We start from the raw sequence: 23938 nt of genomic DNA on the forward strand, positions 1-23938 counted from the left end.
GGGGGTGAGGAGGACTAAGATCCTTCTTTATCTCTCTCCCCTATGAGGTTCATCAAATAGGATTTGTAAGCGCTTGAGGCAGCACTTTTGTTAACTATCTCATTACAGCATAGCTAAGTACTCATTATGCAACACTGGACTAGCCTTGCGCTCAGGGAAAGGCTACTGTTTAGGCAGCTAGACTTTGAGTTGTAATTTTTAGAGCTCAAACAGATTAGCATCACTGGCAATTGGTTTTTCTCTCGATACCGAAAGGCAGGTTTTTTTTTCTCCAGACTGCTTTTCAAGGCTGGAGGAGGAAGGTCAAAGTGAGCTCCGGTCTTGGGCGAAGGAAGTTTTTCTCCACTTGTCATTCTCCTCTTGCCTGCACGTAGATAAGAACACGCAGTTGTTCAGAAACATATGCAGGGCAGAGGGGATTTTGCTGGTTGTTCTGCACTTTGGGAGTAAAGGTAAATTAAAAAGTGTGTGAGTGTTGGACTGGAGTTGGGTTTGTGTTCTAAACTGAAGACATGCAAAGAGGAGATGGTGATTGGAATGAGAAGAGAAATCAAAGTCCTGTGGGGAATATTTGTTACAAGGATCTATTTGTTACTTGCTCAGAATATGTAGTAGCTGGATCCACTGTAGTAGCTGGATCCACTGTAGTAGCTGGATCCAATGATGCAATTCCCCATTTCCATTCATTTCAAAACGTATAATTGTTTCTCACACTATGTTGAAAACCAGGGGTGGGGAATATTGCCCTACAAGGGCAGGTTTAAGTGCAGGCTTTTGTTCCAACAAAACAGTAACACAGCTGATCCCAGGGTCTACAGATGGAAATATTTACAGAAATGTTGTTTGATGTACTTTGTCACTTTTACATGACACTTCTCTAATCAATGTCTTGGTTAAAGACTGTGATTAGTTGATTAGTAGAAGTGGAATGAAAACACACTTTTTTTTTCTTTTTTTAAAATTTAGTATTTCATTTTTTTTTAAAGTTGCATTATCTACAATCCTTTAATTGTGAAGGTATTTTTAAATAAGCATGTGATACAAAGTGCAAAATAATAAAATCCAGACTAAGAACTTTGTTAATGCATTTATTATCAGTGTGTAGACTTTTAGGAAAACTAAGTGCACAGTGTACAATTCAAGCCTTTCCCAGATTTGGGAAAGGAGTGGTCGAACTTGGAATTGTATCTTGGGCTGTCCTGTTTCTGTTTTAAGAGTGTGTACTGTAGACCACAGACAACAAGAGGGGGTCTGGCACAGGCATCAAGGTTCAACTGACAAACATGAGTGCAAGGTCAACCAATCTGAACCAGCTGGGAACAGCATGTCGTGTGGTTAAGATCGCCTGGTCCCTAGTCTGTTTGTGCTGTATTGCAAACTGTTTATGACCCTGGACCACTCTGGCAAGACAGCACAAATAGATCTGTGATCAGGGTAGGGTTAAGATGCACACACTCCAGATATGGTACAGGGGCCTTTTTTGGCTATTTTGGATGGATGGACTTCTTAGCAGAGAAACTTGAAAAAAATATATGGTTAGAGGGGGGGGCAAAGAGGGGGGGATTGGAGTAAGAATGAGACAGAAGTGAACAGTAGGATGACAGAGGATGTTTCCCATTATGTTGAATTGATTCAATTCCTCATTATCCTTTCTGTAATAACCACTAATAGATTAAAGTACCTGGTCGATTTCATATTTTTATTTCCTTTCTGGCCCTTTCCTCATGCCAACTAAGGTAAGAAACGATTAAATACTTTTAGGATGTGGCCAGAGAGCCACTAGCGCTGAAGTTCATCTTTATGGTTGTGATGTCACCGACACTAACGATCTGTAGGATTTATGAGGTCATCATTCATTTGTGGCTGTCATCATTGATGCGATTGGGTAAAAGGCTGGCCTTCATTTATGCACATGGTTGGTTCACTCAAGATTGGACCTGTCAGTCAGTTGTCATCGGCAACAAGGAGGGATTTGTATTTAGGAAAGATTTGTTCTCCTGACACAATTCTAACCATTGAGTGGTAAGAATGTTTCTCAAGTCCTACAGTGCATTCGGAAAGTATTCAGAGCCCTTGACTTTTTCCACATTTTGTTATGTTACAGCCTTATTCTAAAATGGTTTAAATAGTTGTTTCCCCCTCATTAATCTACACACAATACCACATAATAATAAAGCAAAAACAGGTTTTTAGACATTTTTACAAATGTATTAAGAATAAAAAACAGATATCACATTTACAGAAGTATTCAGACCCTTTACTCAGTACTTTGTTGAAGCAGTAGTTTGTTGAATCCTCTCAAGCTCTGTCAGGTTGGATGGGGAGTGTTGCTGAGAGTCCTTTAGGTGCCTTTAGGCAAACATCAAGCTGGCTGTCTTTTACTGAGGAGTGGCTTCCATCTGGCCACTACCATTAATGCCTGATTGTTAGAGTGCTGCAGATATGGTTGTCCTTCTGGAAGGTTCTCCCATCTCCACAGAGGAACTCTGGAGCTTTGTCAGAGTGACCATCGGGTTCTTGGTCACCTCCCTGACCAAGGCCCTTCTCCCCCGATTGCTCAGTTTGGCCGGGACAATTCCTTCGACCTCATGGCTTGGTTATTGCTCTGACATACACTGTCAACTGTGGGTCTTATATAGACAAGTGTGTGCCTTTCCAAATCATGTCCAATCAATAGAAATTACCACAGGTGAACTCCAATCAAGTTGTAGAAACATCTCAAGGATGATCAATTGAAACAGGATTCCCCCGAGCTCAATTTCGAGTCTCATAGCAAAGGGTCTGAATACTTATGTAAACATTTTTTTTATTGAAAAACCTGTTTTTCGCTTTGTTATTATGGGGTATTGTGTGTAGATTGATGAAGAGGATGTAACGTAACAAAATGTGGAAAAAGGGAAGGGGTCTGAATTCTTTCCGAATGCACTGTATACACTGAACAAAAATATAAACACAACATGCAACAATTTCAAAGATTTTACTGAGTTACATATAAGGAAATCTGTCAATTTAAATAAATTAATTAGGCCCTAATCTATGGATTTCACATGACTGGGAATACAGATACTATATGCATCTGTTGGTCACAGATACCTTGTATGGGCGTAGATCAGAAAACCAGTCAGTATTTGGTGTGACTACCATTTGCCTCATGTAGCGCGACACATCTCCTTTGCATAGAGTTGATCCGGCTCTTGATTGAATGTTGTCCCACTCCTCTTCAATGGCTGTTCAATGTTGCTGGATATTGGTGGGTACTGGAACACGCTGTTGTACACGTCGATCCAGAGCATCCCAAACATGTTCAATGGGTGACATGTCTGGTGAGTATGCAAGTGTGTTCGCTGTCCATAGCTTATGCCTCCCCATACCATAACCCCACCACCAACATGGGGCACTCTGTTCACAACATTGACATCAGCAAACCGCTTGCCCATTCGATGCCATACACACTTGTCTGCCATCTGCCCGGTACAGTTGGAGATTACGGTAAAGAAATTAAAATGAATTTATCTGGCAACAGCTCTGGTGGATATTGCATCCAATTGCATGCTCCCAGAACTTAAGACATCTGTGGCATTGTGTTGTGTGGCCAAACTGCACATTTTAGAGTGGCCTTTGATTGTCCCCAATACAAGGTTCACCTGTGTAATGATCATGCTGTTTAATCAGCTTCTTGATATGCCACACCTGTCAGGTGGATGGATTATCTTGGCAAAGGATAAATGCTCAGTAACAGGGATGTAAAGAAATGTGTGAATAAAATTTCAGAGAAATAAGCTTTTTGTGTGTATGGAACATTTCTGGGAGCTTGGGACCACTACTTGTTGCGTTCATATTTTTGGTCAGTGTACAAGGGGTACCAGTACAGAGTCACTGTGCCAGGGTACGAGGTAATTGAGGTAGATGTACATATAACTAGGAATAAAGTGACAGATCGTAAACAGTACCAGCAGTGTACGTGATGAGTCAATGCAAATAGTCCGGGTAGCTATTTAACTAACTACTTATCAGTCTTATGGCTTGGTGGTAGAAGTTGTTCAGGGTCCTGTTGGTTCCAGACTTGTTGCGTTGGTACCACTTGGTGTACGGTAGCAGAGAGAACAGTCTATGACTTTGACCAACACTTTACATGTTGCGTTTATATGTTTGTTCAGTGTAAATGAACTATTTTTATAAATATAAACCGTTTCTAGTTAGAAGCTGAAATCAATGGCCTTGCTCTTTTTGTCTTGAGGTGTCAATCATTATTCTGGTCCCAGATCTGTGTGTACTTTCATGCCAACTCCTATGGTCATTGGCGTGACAAGGATGTACAAACAAATCTGGGGCCAGTCTAGCCAAGTTAAAACGTTCTGGAGAAGTGTTCAAGGCAGGTACTCCTTTTGGACTTGGCAGTGAAAGGAGAGAAGGATAGTTCCATTCAATGGAGTAAAATGATGACGGGTATCAGGAGGAACCATGACAGTTAGGTGGGGGAGAGATGAAAGGCAGTCACTTTCTCATGGAATTGGGTTTCAAAGAACCGGTTTTAACATTGCACATTCAATACATGTTTTCCTGCCTGCACAAGTATGATAGTGGAGCATGAAAAGTCTTGAGATCAGCATTCTAAAGGTGATTGTTGGAGGTCATTGTCATTAACACAAACAAGATCTTGGGAACTGAGTGTGTGCTTCGAAAGTCAACTCTCTGATTTAGATGATCATAGAGATTATATTGTTAGATACTGTATTATATTAGATTACGTTTTTATAATGTTATATGTAGTAGATGCTTCTGGAATCAAATGTTATGTTATACAAACGGTGGGAAAAGGATTCTGTCTTTGCTAATAAATTATTTGTGAAGGCAGTGTTTTGTGAAGGCGGGGCTGCCACGAGTCCAATACTAATGCCAATGTTTATCTAACGCCGGCATTCTCTCCTTGGTCTACAGGACCTCGGCTCGTTTGCCATGCCCTTCTTGGAGGGAGATGCCGACCATGTGGATAAGGCCGACATACAGAAGGTACAGTGATGTCCCAAGCCCGGCTCAATATTTCATATTTTTATTTTTTCAGCTGTCCATATAGACTATTGAGAATCCAGCGATGGTTGGGGTTAATTTATAAACTGATGGTCTAGTCTAGATGTGCTTCAGCCAACTCTAGTGGGGTTTTTTTCAACAATATAGTGATTTAGTGGGCTACAGTACTTACAGTTTGGGTCCAGGATAGGGTTCATCACAAAGGCCATAATTTGGTCAGTGCTGTTTTGTGTGAGGGAAATGTCACCAATCGCCTCCTGCTGAGTGATTTTGCACTGTTGCACAATAATGACAAATGTTACATTTAACTCTTATCCAGAGCGACTCATCCAAAGCGACTCATATAAATTAAAAGCATCCCCATCGCAATTAACATAGTTTTGATTAAAACCTCATCTTTTAATTTTCATCATTACCAGATTAAAATGCCATCTCATAATTGTACGCCTACTGTAGCTCCAGCGGGGATTGCAGCACCGACATGGGCTTTTGGTCTCTATTTAAAGTCGGGGAATGGCCCTAACTTCACCCTGAGCTAAACCCCTTGACACCTTAGATCAGATGAGTGCTCTGTGGGGATAATGGGGTTAGTCACACTGATGACATAAGCCCGAGCCAGACCTGGCAATCAAGAGTTCTGGTGTGGCGTCATCTGGTTAGAGCAGGACCTGAGAGTACTGGTGCTGACCAGTGGCGTAGCCAGAAATTAGTTGCCATGGGGCGAAGAGAAAAATGTGCAGTTTTATAGCTAATCGCATGCTATTCTACAGATTTTGCCATGGGGCAAAGACAAAATGTTGCACTTTTAAAGCAAATTAAATTACAAAAAATAGGTGCATATAGCCATAGAAGCACAGTGACATTATGCCTCAATGCAGTCATATTCTTGGCTTGGCATATTGGTGTGGCTTTCAGTTAGTTCTTTTTGGCAACCCATCCCATGAGAGTGAATGTCATTCTGTTCTGTTATATTTAATCAAATCTGACTAACCCAGCTTGCTATGAATTGTATCTGATGGTGTTTGCATGTTTTGGTAAAAAGACAAATAATGTCCAGTTGGAATACTAGCTAGGTTTCCATCCAACCTTTTTATTAGAGTAACGTCCTCTCACTGTCAACTGCGTTTATTTTCAGCAAACTTAACATGTGTAAATATTTGTATGAACTTAACAAGATTCAACTACTGAGACATAAACTGAACAAGTTCCACAGACATGTGAAAGGGACACATAAATGGAATCATGAGTCCCTGAACAAAGGGGGGGGGGAAGGTGTCAAAATTAAAAGTAACAATCAGTATCTGGTGTGGTCACCAGCTGCATTAAGTACTGCAGTGCATCTCCTCATCATGGACTTCACCAGATTTGCTGTTTTGCTTCTTGCTGTGAGATGTTACCCCACTCTTTCACCAAGGCATCTGCAAGTTCCCAGACATTTCTGGGGGGAATGGCCCCAGCCCTCACCCTCCGATCCAACAGGTCCCAGATGTGCTCAATGGGATTGAGATCCGGGCTCTTCACTGGCCATGGCAGAACACTGTCTTGCAGGAAATCACGCACAGAACGAGCAGTGTGGCTGGTGGCATTGTCATGCTGGAGGGTCATGTCAGGATGAGCCTGCAGGAAGGGTACCACATGAGAGAGGTCTTCCCTGTAACGCACAGCATTGAGATTGCCTGCAATTACAACAAGCTCAGTCAGATGAGACACACCGCCACAGACCATGACGGACCCTCCACCTCTAAATCGATCCTGCTCCAGAGTACAGGCCTCGGTGTAATGCTCATTCCTTCGACGATAAACGCGAATCCGACCATCACCCCTGGTGAGACATAACCGCGACTCGTCAGTGAAAAAGCACTTTTTGCCAGTCCTGTCTGGTCCAGCGACCGTGGGTTTGTGTCCATAGGCAACGTTATTGCCGGTGATGTCTGGTGAGGACCTGCCTTACAACAGGCCTACAAGCACTCAGTCCAGCCTCTCTCAGCCCATTGCGGACAGTCTGAGCACTGATGGAGGGATTGTACATTTCTGGTGTAACTCGGGCAGTTGTTGTTGCCATCCTGTACCTGTCCCGCAGGTGTGATGTTCGGATGTACCGATCCTGTGCAGGTGTTGTTACACGTGGTCTGCCACTGCGAGGACGATCAGCTGTCTGTTCTGCCTCCCTGTAGCGCTGTCTCACAGTACAAACATTGCAATTTATTGCCCTGGCCACATCTGCAGTCCTCATGCCTCCTTGCAGCATGCCTAAGGCACGTTCACGCAGATGAGCAGGGACCCTCGACATCTTTCTTTTGGAGTTGTTCAGAGTCAGTAGAAAGGCCTCTTTAGTGTCCTACATTTTCATAACTGTGACCTTAATTGCCTACCGTCTGTAAGCTGTTAGTGTCTTAACGACCGTTCCAAAGGTCCATGTTCATAAATTGTTTATGGTTCATTGAACAAGCATGGGAAACAGTGTTTAAACCCTTTACAATGAAGATCTGTGAAGTTATTTGCATTTTTATCAATTATCTTTGAAAGACAGGGTCTTGAAAAAGAGATGTTTCTTTTTTTCTTTTTTTGCAGAGAAACTGGAACTTTGTCAGTTAACTTTTGTCAGTTAACTTTCCAAAATATGCTAGACAAGATAGGATCTATTTCTGTCTGTAAAATTAATTAGATGCAAAATGATGGTAGAAACACTTATGTCTAAATATTGATATAATAACCATCATATCAAAATCAACTTGGAGTCACGCAATGATATGCAATGACACACGACTCTTCGCTAAAGCATGAAGTTTCTTAGGCTACAGATGAAATAAGTTATGATGAACTTCCCAGGGTGGTGAAAGTGCAAGGTGATGAGCTAGATGCTCCTTTCCAATAAATACCGAGGGTCTTTTTCTGGTGACATGTTCATCGATGCTTGGCTGCTGTTTGACAAATAGATCAAAATATTTTATCCATAAAAACCTCATCATGTAGGCTATACCCACACGGTATTTGCCAGCTGTTGGCTAGAGCGCACGTGGCAATACCAGTCGGCACACTCGCTATACAACACAATTATTTTGGTGAGAAAACCATCAGTAGAGTTGAAAATGTGATGAAAACCCATTTAACTTGTATTTTGTATTTTTGTATTTTTTATTTAAAAAACATGGGAATTTAACCGCAAAATGTATTTTTATGTGCAACGCTCAGACTTTTATCCGCAACATAGGATGGCGCACAGTGTCATCCGGGTTTGGCCGAGGTAGGCCGTCATTGTAAATAACAATTTGTTCTTAATTAACTGACTTGCCTAGTTAAATAAAGGTTCAATAAAAAATAAAAAGTCAATTTTGATGGAATGACATGGTGGGAAAATGCGCATATTGTTTTTATGCTGCATTTTTTAATATCCAAATGAAAATCCGTCGCCAATAAGATGGAAACCTAGTTAGTAACAAGTAAAGAGCATAATATATATTTGATTTATTTGATTGGGTGGGCCTGGCTCCCAAGTGTGTATGCCCCTGGTGCTGACGAAGGTGGCCTCTATCTGAACCTTCACATACAAACTGTGCACGCACTGTACATTTTCATCAGGAGACATGTTACAGCGGGCCTACCTGTCAATACAGGGACTGTAGAGGGACAGTGTTTCCATGCGGAGATGGATGTCTCTACATTTGGCATTGTTCCCAATCTAATCAATAATCTCATTCACACCTGATTGTGCAAATGGCAGTGTCCTCATTTAAGTGTTTCCAGTATTATTCTTAACTGGATAAAGCTACACTCTGTTCTAATAACCTGGTTTTGAATGAAGTCTTTAACTCTTTGTGTTGTTGTTTAACTTGACTGCCATAGACTGTCATCCATGAACAATGTATTGGCAGTCGGTCCCCTACATTATGTTCCAGGCTGGCGGTGAAAGGCCTTCAAAGCAACATCCTAGCACCAATAGGATCAATTGAAACAAGAGAGGTCTTGCCTGTGCAACGCTGGATGAAACACTGTTGTATGGTAGACCTATACATTTGCTGCTCCATTGTTTTGTTGCCTGAGGGAAGGTGCGTGTGTTGGGATGTTAACAACAGAAAGAGCACTGCTAGTGGTTCCCTTCTAATGCAGTGTTTGTTTGGCTCAAGAGTTAGGTCTTACCTCAGACAGAATCGTCTCTGTCGTCCTGCGTCTCTCACCTTGGAGCATGAAGGTCGGACCCTTTTTTCCTGGTTTTGTAGCAGAAGCTACAGGGCCGACAGGGAATCAGGAAAAAAAACAAGATAACCAGTGAAGGCTGTTGAAAAAGATAAGCTGATAGCTTTCAAGGAAATGGAGTGTAGTAGATCACATTTATTCATTTCCCTTTGTTGATTTCCTCCCAAGGTTTTAGTACATTTAGTACGTAACCTATTTTGTTCCCATACTGACTGTTGTACCCCGAGTTGCTGAACTGTACATAATACAGAATAATAGGTTTATAGTAAATAAAGCCCATGCATTGTTTCTCATATTTTTCCAGATTGTGAAAATAACAATCAGACTAGCTCTGAAAAAGATCTGATATGATTGGTCAAAAGACCAATTAGTGGAAGAAATATCAGAATTGGGCTTCCTGTGTCAAGGCAGCCCTCGTGGTTTACATTCCAAAACTAGCACTACAAGAATGAGCAGTCCATTCCAACTACACTCACCTTTTCTTAGTAACATTTTCTTTGTGTGTATCATTTTAAATCTCTACATTCTTACTGCACGGCTTAAAAGCTTTGTATATGATTTGATTGCAACCCTGAAGCAATCTGTGTCCATATGCATATTCATATTTATAAAGGTTGAGTCACTCCTCACATTGATTATGCTGGATGAATCTTCTCAGCAGACTTTGGCTCTCATCTGATAATAATAATGGACTATATTTGCCCTCACATCAAAACCTTTGACTCAGAACTGCTTGAACATTTGTAATTATTCAGCAAAGACCTGATAAACATTTCTTGGAATCATCTTGATATTCCAGACACTCTCAGACAGTGAAACTACACTCAATATATCACCTAGGGGAAAGTACAACAGACTGTCTTCATTGCATCTCTAACTCTATTGTTTACTGAAAGGAGCCCGTTTCCAGTATTTTCTATTGTTTTATTTAACTAGGCAAGTCAGATTGGGACCCCCAATCACGGCCGTATGTGATGCAGCCTGGATACGAACCAGGTACTGTAGTGATGCCTCTTGCACTGAAATGCAGTGTCTAGACCACTGCGCCTCTCGGGAGCCCTACAGTAGACCTTTTTGGCACATAAATTCATATGTTCAATTATTTCAAGAAGGTCCCAGATTTGTTAATGGTTCATAGTGTTACTAGTAACCAGTTTTCTATCTGACGAGGAAAACATTACAAGGAACTTATAAATCAGGACAGTAAACTTTTGAACCAATTATTTTGGCTTTGCAAAGTCCTGCCTTTGAGCATTGTAGATTGGACACCCCCATGCATGGCAAAGTGGTAGATAAATTCAAGATAAACGTGTTCAACCTGGTTGTCTATCTCTTGAAACAGAGAATGGGAGCTATTTCCTCTCAACCAGGAATGACGTGAAATTAAAGTTAAACCCCTTCCCTCTTCTTAATCCTCCTTAATAGGTTCCAGCTGTGTCTAATTTGAGAAGTCAAATGGCTATATTGAATTGTGCATTTTATGTACTTTTGGCATGTTGCCACCAAAAGTGCTTATTCTCTGTGATTGAACATAGTCTAGATCTTAATCAATACTCTCTCATGTCACTGCTGTAAAGCTGTGTTGTCAAAAGGAGAGCAAAAAAGCCTTGTTTCCTACAAAGCAATCAGTAAACTCTTTGTTTTCTACCTCAGGATGATGGGAGTTGCCACTCAGCCAGCCCGACCAAAGGCTTCTTTACGCGGGGGCCCTTCAGTCGGCCCTCCAGTCCCAAGTCGGCCCCTGCTAGGACCAAGAACAGCCCAGGCTCCCCCAAAACCATCTTTCCCTACCCTTCGTCCCACCAGGACTCCCCACCCAAGTCGCCTCGTCGCCTGAGCTTCAGCGGCATCTTCCGCTCCTCCTCCAGAGACTCTAACTCCACCTCTCCCATCAGCATCAAGCTCTTCTCCAGGGCCAGGAAAGGTAAGACCAGTTGCTCTAACCCCAACAGCGTTGGTTCTGTGAACCACGCTCATATGTTATTTAAACCTGTAGAGTTGTGTTAGCTCCCCAACTTAATGCCTAGGCTTTAGCTCAAAAGGCTAATATAGTACTGTGGCGCGCAGGAAAAAACAGATTCAAACTCTGGTCGATCACATATGCGCAGTATATGAGTTGTATGTGTGTGAATGGGGGAGAGGGAATACAAACTACAATATGGCTCAAATTGTTCTTCTGCTTCCGTGGTAATTAGTATTTGTGTACTTTTAGGTTGTTTTAGGATGGTAGACAGAAATGCCTGCGTTGTGTATTGGCATGTGGTTGAGGGGGTGATGCTCGTTCCTATAGGTTGTGTCAGGTGAACCGTGTGGATATGCTGTTCTATGGGTATTATTGTGGGATCCATCATCATTTGACATAGAATGCAACAAAATTATGTATTTTATCATTAAATGAATTTGTATTCTATATTCTAGAGATGGATATTGTTGTTGTCAGAGGAGATGTGGTTTCTGGTGGACTGGTGGTGAACTTGATTGCCGGGGGGATGTACTTTTTGCTTGGCTTGCCAGCCTTTCGTCTCTCACCTCCCACACATTGACTTGCAGTTGCATCCCTTTACGTTCGCCTCATTTCAGAGGACATAAGTACATAAGTAGAGCTACAAGACCAAGTACATGAGTTTAGTGTTTAATAGGTGGACATGCCTTTAATTATTTTTTTTACCTGAAGTACCAGGTGTGTAGATCTCTGGAATATGACCGTTATTTTGTCATTATAGTGGCATGGAGAGAGGTCCTCCTTAGGGTGACGATTTAATAATTGATCACACAATTCTAGCTAACTCATGGCTGTTATGTAATTGATATGTGTTGCCATTAGATTAAGATCACTTTATTGGTCAATTGTCCAACCGAAATTTGTCTTTCGATTCTAACCCAACCCCTCCGAAAGACACACATACACAAGCATACAAAAACAAGTTTTTGTTGGAGTGGTGAGTTGGGCTGCCACAATGGTCGCCCAGGGAGCTGTTGTTGGCTGGGATTAAGTGCCTTGCTCAAGGGCACAACGGCAGGCAATGGCAGATGCCAGCAACCCTCTGGTTGCCAGCTCACTTCCCACCGGATTTTCCTCATCAGACCCAGGACTCGAACTGGCTCACCTCTAACCGCCAGGCTACCCGCCACCCAATTACAACTGACGCCTGTAATGACGGCTTTATTTGAACCTTAATTTAACTAGGCAAGTTAGTTAAGAACAAATGATTATTTACAACGACGGCCTACCCCAGCCAAACCCTAACCCGAACAGCGCTGAGCCAATTGTGCACCGCCCTATGGGACTCCCAATCACGGCCAGCTGCGATACAGCCTGGAATCGAACCAGGGTCTATAGTTTAACACAATATCTGACTTGAAAAACATGCAAATTACATAATTGGGATACAAAAGGAACATGCATACATTGCCTGTATGTTAAGAACAGCTACATTACTCTTGACATTTGGGTGTAATGGTTGTGGAGACTGGAGTTTTCTGTATCAACTATGATTGCTAGATAGAGCCAATCTTTCCCCTAGATTATTTTTAAGTTTTACAGGCATTTTGCAAATTCCCCCAGAGCAACATCCAGGCCCTCTGCATAAAGATGGGAGAATTCAGATATTAATTCATTGTTTTAACACTCTTCAACCTTTCAGTGTTTTCAAATTGCAGGTGTCTGGAAGCTAAAATTGGGATCCTATATACTCTGCTAATGACAATAAAAAATAAGTAACTGAGAGCAAAGTATAATACAGTGAACTTAGCAAAACAAGGAATTGGTGGTAAGTGCTCGGGGGCCGCTATCTTTATGCACCTCCGCTATTGGTACCATTAGGCCTGGAAGGCAAAACATTGGGATAGACTGGAATGACCTTATACCACATGACAGTCCAACTTAGTTCAATATCAACTTTTCTCTCTGTGGTATTTATAGTCAGGTCATTTCATTGGTCGATATATTGCCGCCCCTCCCTTAGCAGAGTCATACTGCATCAGAGGGCAAGTTCGTTTTGCAATACCCCGTTGGCCCGGGTGGGCGGAGTTTGTGCAGTTTAGACCGTTCCATTGGTCCGAAAATCTCCACCCACCCGGAGCACTAGGCAACGCAAAAGTAACTCACCTAGTGTGGATACTGACATAATGTGAATCAGCAGAGTTTGGGTTTGTGTCTCTGGAGAATACCTCACATTTGCCCAAAGTCTTGACCCAGATGAAAAGTTGCTGCTTATGACTGCCTTGTGACACACGAAATGTACTCTATTCCATTCCAAGGAAGGAAGATTTTTTGTTTTGTTTGCTATGGTTCAATGACATTTGTATTTGTTTTGTCTGTCACAGTTTTTAGCTTATATTTGCAGTTCTAAAAAGGATCTCATATATAACTTGAGATCTCATTTGACATGGACTAAAGTGATTCCTGTTGAAATCTATAATCTGTGATATATCTCCAAATTGTGTTGTTACAGTTTTCTACAGCTCTTGTCGCTATGTGTTACCGTACCTGAGATTTCGTGAGGTGCATAGGCGCCTGAGCATTGGAGCAAACGGAGCAGCTGAAACCCCTCTCTTTAGAGAGAGAGATACTTAGATGATTTTATATGATACGTCCTCATTTCATTAAACCTCACTAGCCCCACCCCCCTTTAAAAAACAAAAATCCTCTGTGCTGCATACTCACCTTGCCCTCTACCCCACGATACAAAACCACATCACACATCACAATAACCAAAACCTCACCATTTCTACAACCGTATATCCTAGCTATACAAACGGCCTCCACGACACACCATAAGTCCTTAAACATCTCCACACTTTTTATAATTTTATAGAACTCAAATTCCACCCTAAGGCGCACAGAGACCATCCTATTAAATAATAGTAAAGGGTCTGTTATCCCCCCACTTTGACCCTGTTCCTCCTTGTTAGCCAAATAGCCAAACATGCCTGAGCAAACAGAAAATTCAACAACCCACATTTGGCCCTTTCCTTATTCGAATACCTGTACCACTACAAACCCCCGGGAAGCTATCCCTCCATGCCCACACATAACAGAGCTTTGCTCTTGCCCCAATTCACCTTAGCCAACGAAGCTCACTCGTACACCTTCAGAGTATTTTCTAGTGCCTGCATATCCTGACCATCACCGAACCATCATCTGCGTAAGCTGACACTGCTATGCCTGTCAAAACACCCATACCTGTCCAGCACACTCCCTGCAGTCTCCTGCATAGGAGGCCCAGGAAAGGCTCAATGAATCGTGTATATAATGGCCCAATAGAGGGCATCCTTGTCTAATGCCCCGCATCACCCAGACTGGCCTACTGAGCCCCCCTCCCGCCTTGACCATACATGACACCCCAGCATACAACATTTTCACACAAGCAAAAAACCCTTCCCCAAACCCAAACATCACATCAAACAGATACTCATGGTCCACTCTATCAAAAGCTTTCTCTTGGTCTAGAGAAACCAGTCCAAAGTTCACATTTGAAACTCTCGACATGTCCAACATGTCCTTGAGCGTCCCGGTACACATTATGTCTGGTCCTTGTGTACTATAGAGTCCAGTTGGGATTTCAGTCTGTTGGCAAGGACCTTGGCAAATATCTTGTAGTCCTCACAGTGCAATGCCACATGCCTCCAGTTCTTAACATTTACATTTACATTTAAGTCATTTAGCAGACGCTCTTATCCAGAGCGACTTACAAATTGGTGCTTTCACCTTATGACATCCAGTGGAACAGCCACTTTACAATAGTGCATCTAGGTCTTTTAAGGGGGGGGTGAGAAGGATTACTTTATCCTATCCTAGGTATTCCTTAAAGAGGTGGGGTTTCAGGTGTCTCCGGAAGGTGGTGATTGACTCCGCTGTCCTGGCGTCGTGAGGGAGTTTGTTCCACCATTGGGGGGCCAGAGCAGCGAACAGTTTTGACTGGGCTGAGCGGGAACTGTACTTCCTCAGTGGTAGGGAGGCGAGCAGGCCAGAGGTGGATGAACGCAGTGCCCTTGTTTGGGTGTAGGGCCTGATCAGAGCCTGGAGGTACTGAGGTGCCGTTCCCCTCACAGCTCCGTAGGCAAGCACCATGGTCTTGTAGCGGATGCGAGCTTCAACTGGAAGCCAGTGGAGAGAGCGGAGGAGCGGGGTGATGTGAGAGAACTTGGGAAGGTTGAACACCAGACGGGCTGCGGCTTTCTGGATGAGTTGTAGGGGTTTAATGGCACAGGCAGGGAGCCCAGCCAACAGCGAGTTGCAGTAATCCAGACGGGAGATGACAAGTGCCTGGATTAGGACCTGCGCCGCTTCCTGTGTGAGGCAGGGTCGTACTCTGCGGATGTTGTAGAGCATGAACCTACAGGAAGTAAGTAAGTTCACACAAGTCCCCTTTTTGGGCAGGAGAGTCTGGGTTATGGCCTCTGACAGTTCACTTCATCCTCTGTGCCAGAGAGATCTTAGGGAGTTCTGCAAATAAAACCTGAGCACACATAGAATCACACAGTTCTGCCCTATACAACTCAGTATAAAACTCCACAGTCCGCTCCCGCATCTCCCCTATCACAGAGGTCACCCGTCCATCAGACAGATGTAGACAATGCATACCCTTGGCTTCACCGCTCTGTCTTTCCAAACCAAAGAAGAAGGAGCTGGGAGCATCCATCTTCTTGAGCATGGAGCACCTAACTCCGTTTGTTTTAACCTGGAAAAACTACCCAGGTCCTGACATAATTTAGCTAAATTAGCCTGGAGGCCTACATCGCCTTGCCGCTCTTCACTGATACTACGCTCGAGTTCCCCCAATACTCCCCTAACCTCTGAGGATGACAGAGCTGTATACTGTTGACAGAAAAGACGAATTTGGACTTTTCCCACATCCCACCATTGACAATGTATTGTTAAAATGAGAGGCTGTCTGGATTTTAAATTTAAAGACCCTTGCTCCCTTCGGTCTCAACATAGACTTTGATCTGAAGCAATTCTTGTGATTATGCTATTCATTGTACATGTTTGTAGGCCTATGTAGCAAAATTGTATCTATGATCCCATTCTATCCACTCCTCTTTTTTTGTATGTTCTATTTATATCAGAAAATTAACCAATGATGTCAAGCCACACCCGGTCATAATTACAGACACCTGTGTGTGTACTTATAAACTAGTGACCCGCAGTGTTTGTTATTATACCCTGATGAAGACAGCTTGTCTGTCGAAACGTTGGTTATTAGGTTATTAAATTATTGCATCTGAGCTCCTAGAATGTGTGGCTCTCCTTTTCTTTTTCAAGCCAGCACCTTGCCTAAACAGGTGTGTGTTTATTTTGCCTGGATTCCCCCTGTTAATTAAGAAAAATAATTATTCAATGCTAAATGTTTCTGGGTTTCTGGATGAGGCCAATTTTGCTTAAATTCATCAAAAAAGTTAGCTTATAACAGTGAACCTTTTTTGTGGGATACACAAGGCAATTCTAGGTCTTGGGGCATATGTTGGTTAAACTATCCCCAATTCAATGGAATTGCAACCCTCTGTATGCACAGTGCATTCTTCCATCACATGTACAGTTGATTCTCAAGATCTTGCACTAATGAGATACTATCGAGCCCACACTACTACACTGTCTGAGCCAAGGACTACATTCTCAAGTTTTGATCACAATACTGGGTGGGGTGAACATATTTTGACATACATAATTTTTTGTTAACTAGTTAATAGTAGCCTACAGCAAAGTGTGTTTAAATAATTTCTAACTTAACCTGTTGCGACGAGCAATCCCGTATCCGGGATCCTATTTATAGCATCAAGCTCATTACCATAACGCAACGTTAACTATTCATGAAAATCGCAAATGAAATTAAATAAATATATTTGCTCTCAAGCTTAGCCTTTTGTTAACAACACTGTCATCTCAGATTTTCAAAATATGCTTTTGAACCATAGCTAAACAAGCATTTGTGTAAGAGTATTGATAGCCTAGCATAGCATTAAGCCTAGCATTCAGCATGCAACATTTTCACAAAAACAAAAAAAGCATTCAAATAAAATAATTTACCTTTGAAGGTTTTTCCAAAAATATTATTTGTGTAGGACAAATCGCTCCGTTTTGTTCATCACGGTTGGGTAAGAAAAAACCCGAAAATTAAGTCATTACAACGCAAACTTTTTTCCAAATTAACTCCATAATATCGACAGAAACATGGCAAACGTTGTTTAGAATCAATCCTCAAGGTGTTTTTCACATATCTATCGACGATAAATCATTCGCGGCAGTTGTTTCTCTTATGAAGAAAATGGAACGCGCATGGACCTGGAGATTACGCAATAATTTCGACGGAGGACACCGGGCGGACACCTGGTAAATGTAGTCTCTTATGGTCAATCTTCCAATGATATGCCTACAAATACGTCACAATGCTGCAGACACCTTGGGGAAACGACAGAAAGTGCAGGCTCATTCCTGGCGCATTCACAGCCATATAAGGAGACATTGGAACACAGGGCATTCAAAATCTGGACCATTTCCTGTATGAAATTTCATCTTGGTTTCGCCTGTAGCATTAGTTCTGGGGCACTCACAGATAATATCTTTGCAGTTTTGGAAACGTCAGAGTTTTTTCTTTCCAAAGCTGTCAATTACATGCATAGTCGAGCATCTTTTCGTGACAAAATATCTTGTGAAAACGGGAACGTTTTTTATCCAAAAATTAAAAGAGCGCCCCCTATCTCGAGGAAGTTAACAATTTCTGCTAGTTTTTGCTAGCATGTGGGTTTCAGCTTGCTTGAGCCTACTAACTGAGGAGTGTTAACTCACCTGTTTCCATACATGTTTCATTTTTTATAATTTATCTTACAAAGGAGTTGTTTAATCTAACTGCTTGACTATTTATCTGTATGTGGAAATGTATTTAGTTATTTTTTACTCATTTGGAAGAGATTTCTGAATGTTCTTCGCCCAGCATACACCCGTCCAACCAGACATGTTTGATCTACTAATTTGCTGGATGCAGAGTTCAACAGAGTTCAAGTGAAGGTCAAGCAAATCATAGAGAAAGCAGACTGTATTGCAATCATCTCTGACGGGTGGTCGAATGTTTGAGGGCACGGAATAATTAACTACATCATCTCCAGCCCTCAACCAGTATTCTACAGGAGCACAGACACAAGGGGCAACAGACACACCGGTCTCTACATTGCAGATGAGCTGAAGGCAGTCATCAATGACGTTGGACCACAGAAGGTATTTGCACTGGTGACAGACAATGCTGCGAACATGAAGGCTGCTTGGTCTAAAGTCTACCCTCATATCACATCCATTGGCTGTGCTGCTCATGCATTGAATCTGCTCCTCAAGGACATCATGGTACTAAAAACAATGGATACACTCTACAAGAGAGCCAATGAAATGGTTAGGTATGTGAAGGGTCATCAAGTTATAGCAGCAATCTACCTCACCAAGCAAAGTGAGAAGAGTAAGAGCACCACATTGAAGCTGCCCAGCAACACCCATTGGGGTAGTGTTGTCATCATGTTTGACAGTCTCCTGGAGGGGAGGAGTCTCTCCAAGAAATGGCCATATCACAGTCTGCCGATATGGACAGCCCCATCAAGAGGATCCTCCTGGATGATGTATTTTGGGAGAGCGTGTTAAGCAGCCTGAAACTCCTGAAATCTATAGCAGTAGCCATTGCACAGATTGAGGGAGACAATGCCATCCTGTCTGATGTTCAGACTCTGCTTGCAAATGTAAGAGAAGAAATGCGTACTGCCCTACCCATTTCACTGTTGCTCCAAGCAGAGGAAACTGCAGTTCTGAAATACATCAAAAAGCATGAAGACTTCTGCCTAAAGCCCATACACGCCACAGCGTACATGTTGGACCCCAAGTATGCTGGCAAGAGCATCCTGTCTGGTGCAGAGATCAACAAGGCCTATGGTGTCATCACTACCGTGTCTTGCCACCTTGGCCTGGTTGAGGGCAAGGTTCTTGGCAGTCTGGCAAAGTACACTTCCAAGCAAGGGCTTTGAAATGGAGATGCAATATGGCAGTCGTGCCAACATATCTCATCAACCACCTGGTGGAAGGGACTTTGTGGATCAGAGGCTCTTTCCCCTGTTGCCTCCATCTTCCAAATTCCACCAACATCAGCCGCCTGGTCCTTGTTTGGGAACACACACACCAAAGCACACAACAGGCTGACCAATACAAGGGTTGAAAAATTGGTGGCCATCCGGGCCAATTTGAGGAGTTTTGAGCCTGACAACGAGACATCCTCAACAAGGTTGGAAAGTGACAGTGAAGATGAGGCCTCAAAGTCTGATGTTCAAGAGGTGGACATTGAGGAAGTCCAGGGAGAAGACATGGAAGCCTGAGAGGAAGACAACCAACGCTTTAGTTTCTAGACAATCATTTTACAGATGTATATTGAACACGTTTTTGGGAGATGTGATGGATCATTGGGGATCATTCAATATTCCCTATCTTTTCTTGTTCAGTGAAATCATCCCATGTGAAGAGTCAACTCATTTAAATAAAGTTTAATTTGTAACTACATTTTTTTTCCTTTTGGAAGGATTTAATCATTTGCAATTATGTCTACTTATGATAGGTAAAATATTTATGTTTCTGTCTCCATATGATATGGTAAATATATCCAATGTAAAAAAAAAAACATTACATTTAAATGGTATTAATATTAATTCCCGTTATTTCCCATATATTCCCGTTAATTCCCATGGAAAGACACATATTTCCCTCAGATTACACAGACCCACAAATAATTCAAAAACCAAATCAAATTTTGATAAACTCCCATATCCATTAGGTGAAATACCATAGTGTGCCATCACAGCAGCAAGATTTGTGACCTGCTACCACAAGAAAAGGGCAACCAGTGAAGAACAATCCAACATTGTAAATACATTTGATTTATTGTCCCTTTTGTACTTCAACACATTGTTACAACACTGTACATAGTGGTAATATGACATTTTAATGTCTTTCTTTGAAACTTTTGTGAGTGTAATGTTTACTGTTAATTTCTGATTGTCATTTCGCTATAGTTGATTATCTATTTCACTTACTTTGGCAATGTAAACATAGGTTTCCTATGCCAATAAAGCCCTTTGAATTGAATTGTGAGATAGGGAGATTAGGGACAAGGTGGCACGTTCGGTGAACAGGTCAGTGTTCCATAGCCGCAGGCAGAACCACAGCAATTGGATCAGCAGCATGACCAGGTGGACTGGAGATGGGGACAGACAGGAGTCATCAGGCCAGGTAGTGCAGAGGCATGGTCCTAGTGCTCAGGTCCTCGGGGAGAGAGGGAGGGAGGGAGGGGATATGGGAGAATTAGAGGGAGCATACCTAAGATCACACAGGACAGCAGATAAGACAGGAGAATTACACTAGATAGGAAAGACTGACCCTAGTCCCCCAGGCACATAGACTATTAGAGACTGAGAAAGGGTATTTGACAGCACACAAAATGTGTTGAGAATGATTTCACAGCATTCTTGTTATGTTACATTTGGATGTGTGAGAGTGGAAGGCGTCAGTGTCGGCAGCAGTGTGGGCGATTTGATGCTAATGGCAACACTTATGTAACACCACTAAGCTCGCACGCGCACACACACACGCGCGCACACACGCACGCACGCACGCACGCACGCACACACACTTGTCATTTTACTTACCGTTAAGGCTGGCTTTTCCTCTTGCAACTATTTATTGCCCAATGTAGAACGAGAAGTACTTGCATTAGCACACTGATTTAAAGTATGCCTTAGTGATTTATTGCACCAACAAATGTGGCTTTGACCTTCTGTAAACTTTCTGTAGATTCAGCCAGTTCCTCTTTCTCACTGTTATTTCTTTCAACCCTTCACCTTCACCTCTATTAACATTTGGTTGGGTGTACCTATGTATTTTCACTCTTTTTCTGAGACTATTGAGATAAGTAGGCAATCAAATGCAAGTAAGAGTTCATCTCGACTATTTGGCATCATTGCCCTCCCATATGTGACTTGTTTCAGGAAACTAGGCGTATGTCGCGCGTCACTACTTCAGAGGAGCGCCATTTGAGCGGAAATTATAATTTATTTTAAATCAAAAAGTTTTTGGGGCAGAAATGCCTTCTGGAACATGTAAACTTTCATGTGCCTTAATAACAAACTTGTATGCCATCTGTAAATACTAAAAACAGCAACCTTTCCGCTAGCCATGATTGGCTGAGATAATGAGTGGGCTGGACATGCCGAGAGATGAGTTCAGATTGGTATGCCATATAGCACGCTTCTGTCTATTTGAGCTGATCAGTATGTGTAGGTAATCCTGTCTAACGCGTCTTTTTTGAAAGATATCACGTAGTAGAACTGCATATGTGTTCACCATGACAAGATGCGGGTAAGAGTCTAGATTGCTACATTTTCAGATATTACACGTTTCTAATTTTGTCAGAAAGTCGTTTTCTTTTCAAGTTAAAGCGTGTTGTTGCTGGCTGCAGTAATACCCACAAGGACGTGTTTTTTCATTTGTGGTACGAAAATGAGAAGCTAGCTTTGAAGTGGGACAGGATTGGAGTATAGGAACCGTGGGCACGTCTACTGTATGCGGTGCTTATTTCACCCCGGAAGACTTCGATGATCTATACTGAACAAAAATATAAACACAACATGGCCAAGCAGCCACACACAAGCCTAAGATCACCATGCATAATGCCAAGCATTGGCTGGAGTGGTGTAAAGTTTGCCGCCATTGGCCTCTGGAGCAGTGGAAACGCGTTCTCTGGAGTGATGAATCATGCTTCACCGTCTGGCAGTCCGACGGCCAAATCTGGGTTTGGCGGATGCCAGGAAAAAGCTACCTGCCTGAATGCATAGTGACAACTGTAAAGTTTGGTGGATGAGGAATAATGGTCTGGGACTGTTTTTCATAGTTCCAGTGAAGGGAAATCTTAATGCTACAGCATACAATGACATTCAAGATGATTCTGTGCCTCCAACTTTGTGGCAAAGGTTTGTGAAAAGCCCTTTCCTGTTTCAGCATGACAATGCCCCCGTGCAAAAAGCGAGGTCCATAAAGAAATGGTTTGTCAAGATCAGTGTGGAAGAACTTGACTGGCCTGCACAGAGCCCTGACCTCAACCCCATCTAACATTTTTGGGATTAAATTTAACGCCAACTGTGAGCCAGGCTTAATCACCCAACATCAGTGCCCAACCTTACAAATGTTATTGTGGCTAAATGGAAGTCCCAGCAGCAATGTTCCATCATCTAGTGGAAAGCCTTCCCTGGAGAGTGGAGGCTGTTATAGCAGCAAAGGGGGGACCAACTCCATATTAATGCCCATGATCTTGGAATGAGATGTAAGATGACCGGTGCCCACATACTTTTGGTCGTGTAGTGTATTATTAAACAAATAAACATGACTTTCAGTAGAAGCTTTTATTGAAGGGGTACATTTTTTTCAAGGTGAAGCATATACAGTATATGATTGTACATATTGTAATATATCTATTAGGACAGAAACTATCGAAGTTCAGTGGAATCATTTCTTGAGTATCAAGCAATCAAGGTTATCTTCAAAATAAATACCTTTTCAAGGCCAGCATACAGTGAGTTTCAACATTAGAAAATTACATTTGAAAGACTGGTTGAATACAAAACATTTACAATTCCATTATTAGATTGATGATAACTCATTATTATTCTATAAATATGCTTTTTTTTAATTCACCACACACAGTATGATTACAATCCATTAACACACAATATGTAAATGCAGTACACAAATGAAATTGGCTACTCTCAAACAATTACAACTAATTATTTTCATTCAGGATAATAAATGTAATGTTAACCTATATATTAACGTTAGGTTCCAAAGGTCTTTTGTAATTAATTTCTGTGATGGTATAGACAACTCACACAAGAAAACAACTGGTACCTAGTAATTAAAGGAGCTACATGCACAATTAGCAATAGATTGGATTTCTTTGCGTTTAAAAAACCCGACTTACAAATGCCTAAAATAGCATTGCACTACTTTTTTACCGTATCATAATCTCAAATACCTGCTGCAGGGACAGCGTTTAATCATTATGTTTATATCATGGAATTGTTTTCCTATACTACTGGAGATATAGCGTTAACATTTACAACTATTTGCATGTAGAAATGCGAAATCTAGCCCATATTAAGAATAATTTTGCCTGCCTTGTTACAAACAAATCTCTATTTTTGATGTAAATGGATGTAAATGGTCCGGACTCTTTTTTTTCTCCTGATTTTGTTTTATTTTTAGGTTTTGAGAAACTTACACCAAATAGTGATTAATTTCCTCATCCTCATTGTGCAGTACGGGGGCTCTGAAAAACATTAACAAAGGCTCCAAAAACACCCAAATACATCCTTTTAGAAATGGACAAGCTTTCAGGATATTGATACAGGTCTTTAGATGTCGTACACATGAAATGGTGTAATTTCAATCTTTATCCGCAACGTTATGTTCAATTTTGTTGCGACTCGAACCATACGTCTTTGTCCATTCTATAGGTAACTACCAAAATAAAGGAAACACTTGAGTATAGGCGAGATACAAAGTGTATTGAAAGCAGGTGCTTTCACACAGGACATTCTTGACACTTGTAGAATCTATGCCAAGGCGCATTAACGCTCTTCTGGTGGTGTGTGGTGGCCCAACTCCCTATGAATACACTTTATGTTGGTATTTTCTTTATTT

At 41.9% G+C, this 23938-nt stretch overlaps 1 protein-coding gene across 3 annotated transcripts in view; it reads left to right on the forward strand.

Annotated features, from left to right (window-relative positions):
* LOC115130174 (5'-AMP-activated protein kinase subunit gamma-2-like) overlaps positions 1-23938 on the forward strand; it is a 115075-nt gene that overhangs the window by 11820 nt on the left and 79317 nt on the right. Inside the window, exons 1-3 of one of the 3 annotated variants that reach the window (XM_029661030.2) lie at positions 166-452; positions 4939-5010; positions 10876-11146. In XM_029661030.2, coding sequence (XP_029516890.2) covers positions 4957-5010; positions 10876-11146 — 325 coding nt within the window. In that variant the 5' untranslated portion in view covers positions 166-452; positions 4939-4956. Of the gene's footprint in view, positions 1-165; positions 453-4938; positions 5011-10875; positions 11147-23938 lie in introns of those variants that run through there. The other 2 variants (XM_029661027.2, XM_029661028.2) reach the window with 2 other exon arrangements.

This window comes from Oncorhynchus nerka, linkage group LG6, assembly GCF_034236695.1.
Source record: "Oncorhynchus nerka isolate Pitt River linkage group LG6, Oner_Uvic_2.0, whole genome shotgun sequence".
NCBI lineage: Eukaryota > Metazoa > Chordata > Actinopteri > Salmoniformes > Salmonidae > Oncorhynchus > Oncorhynchus nerka.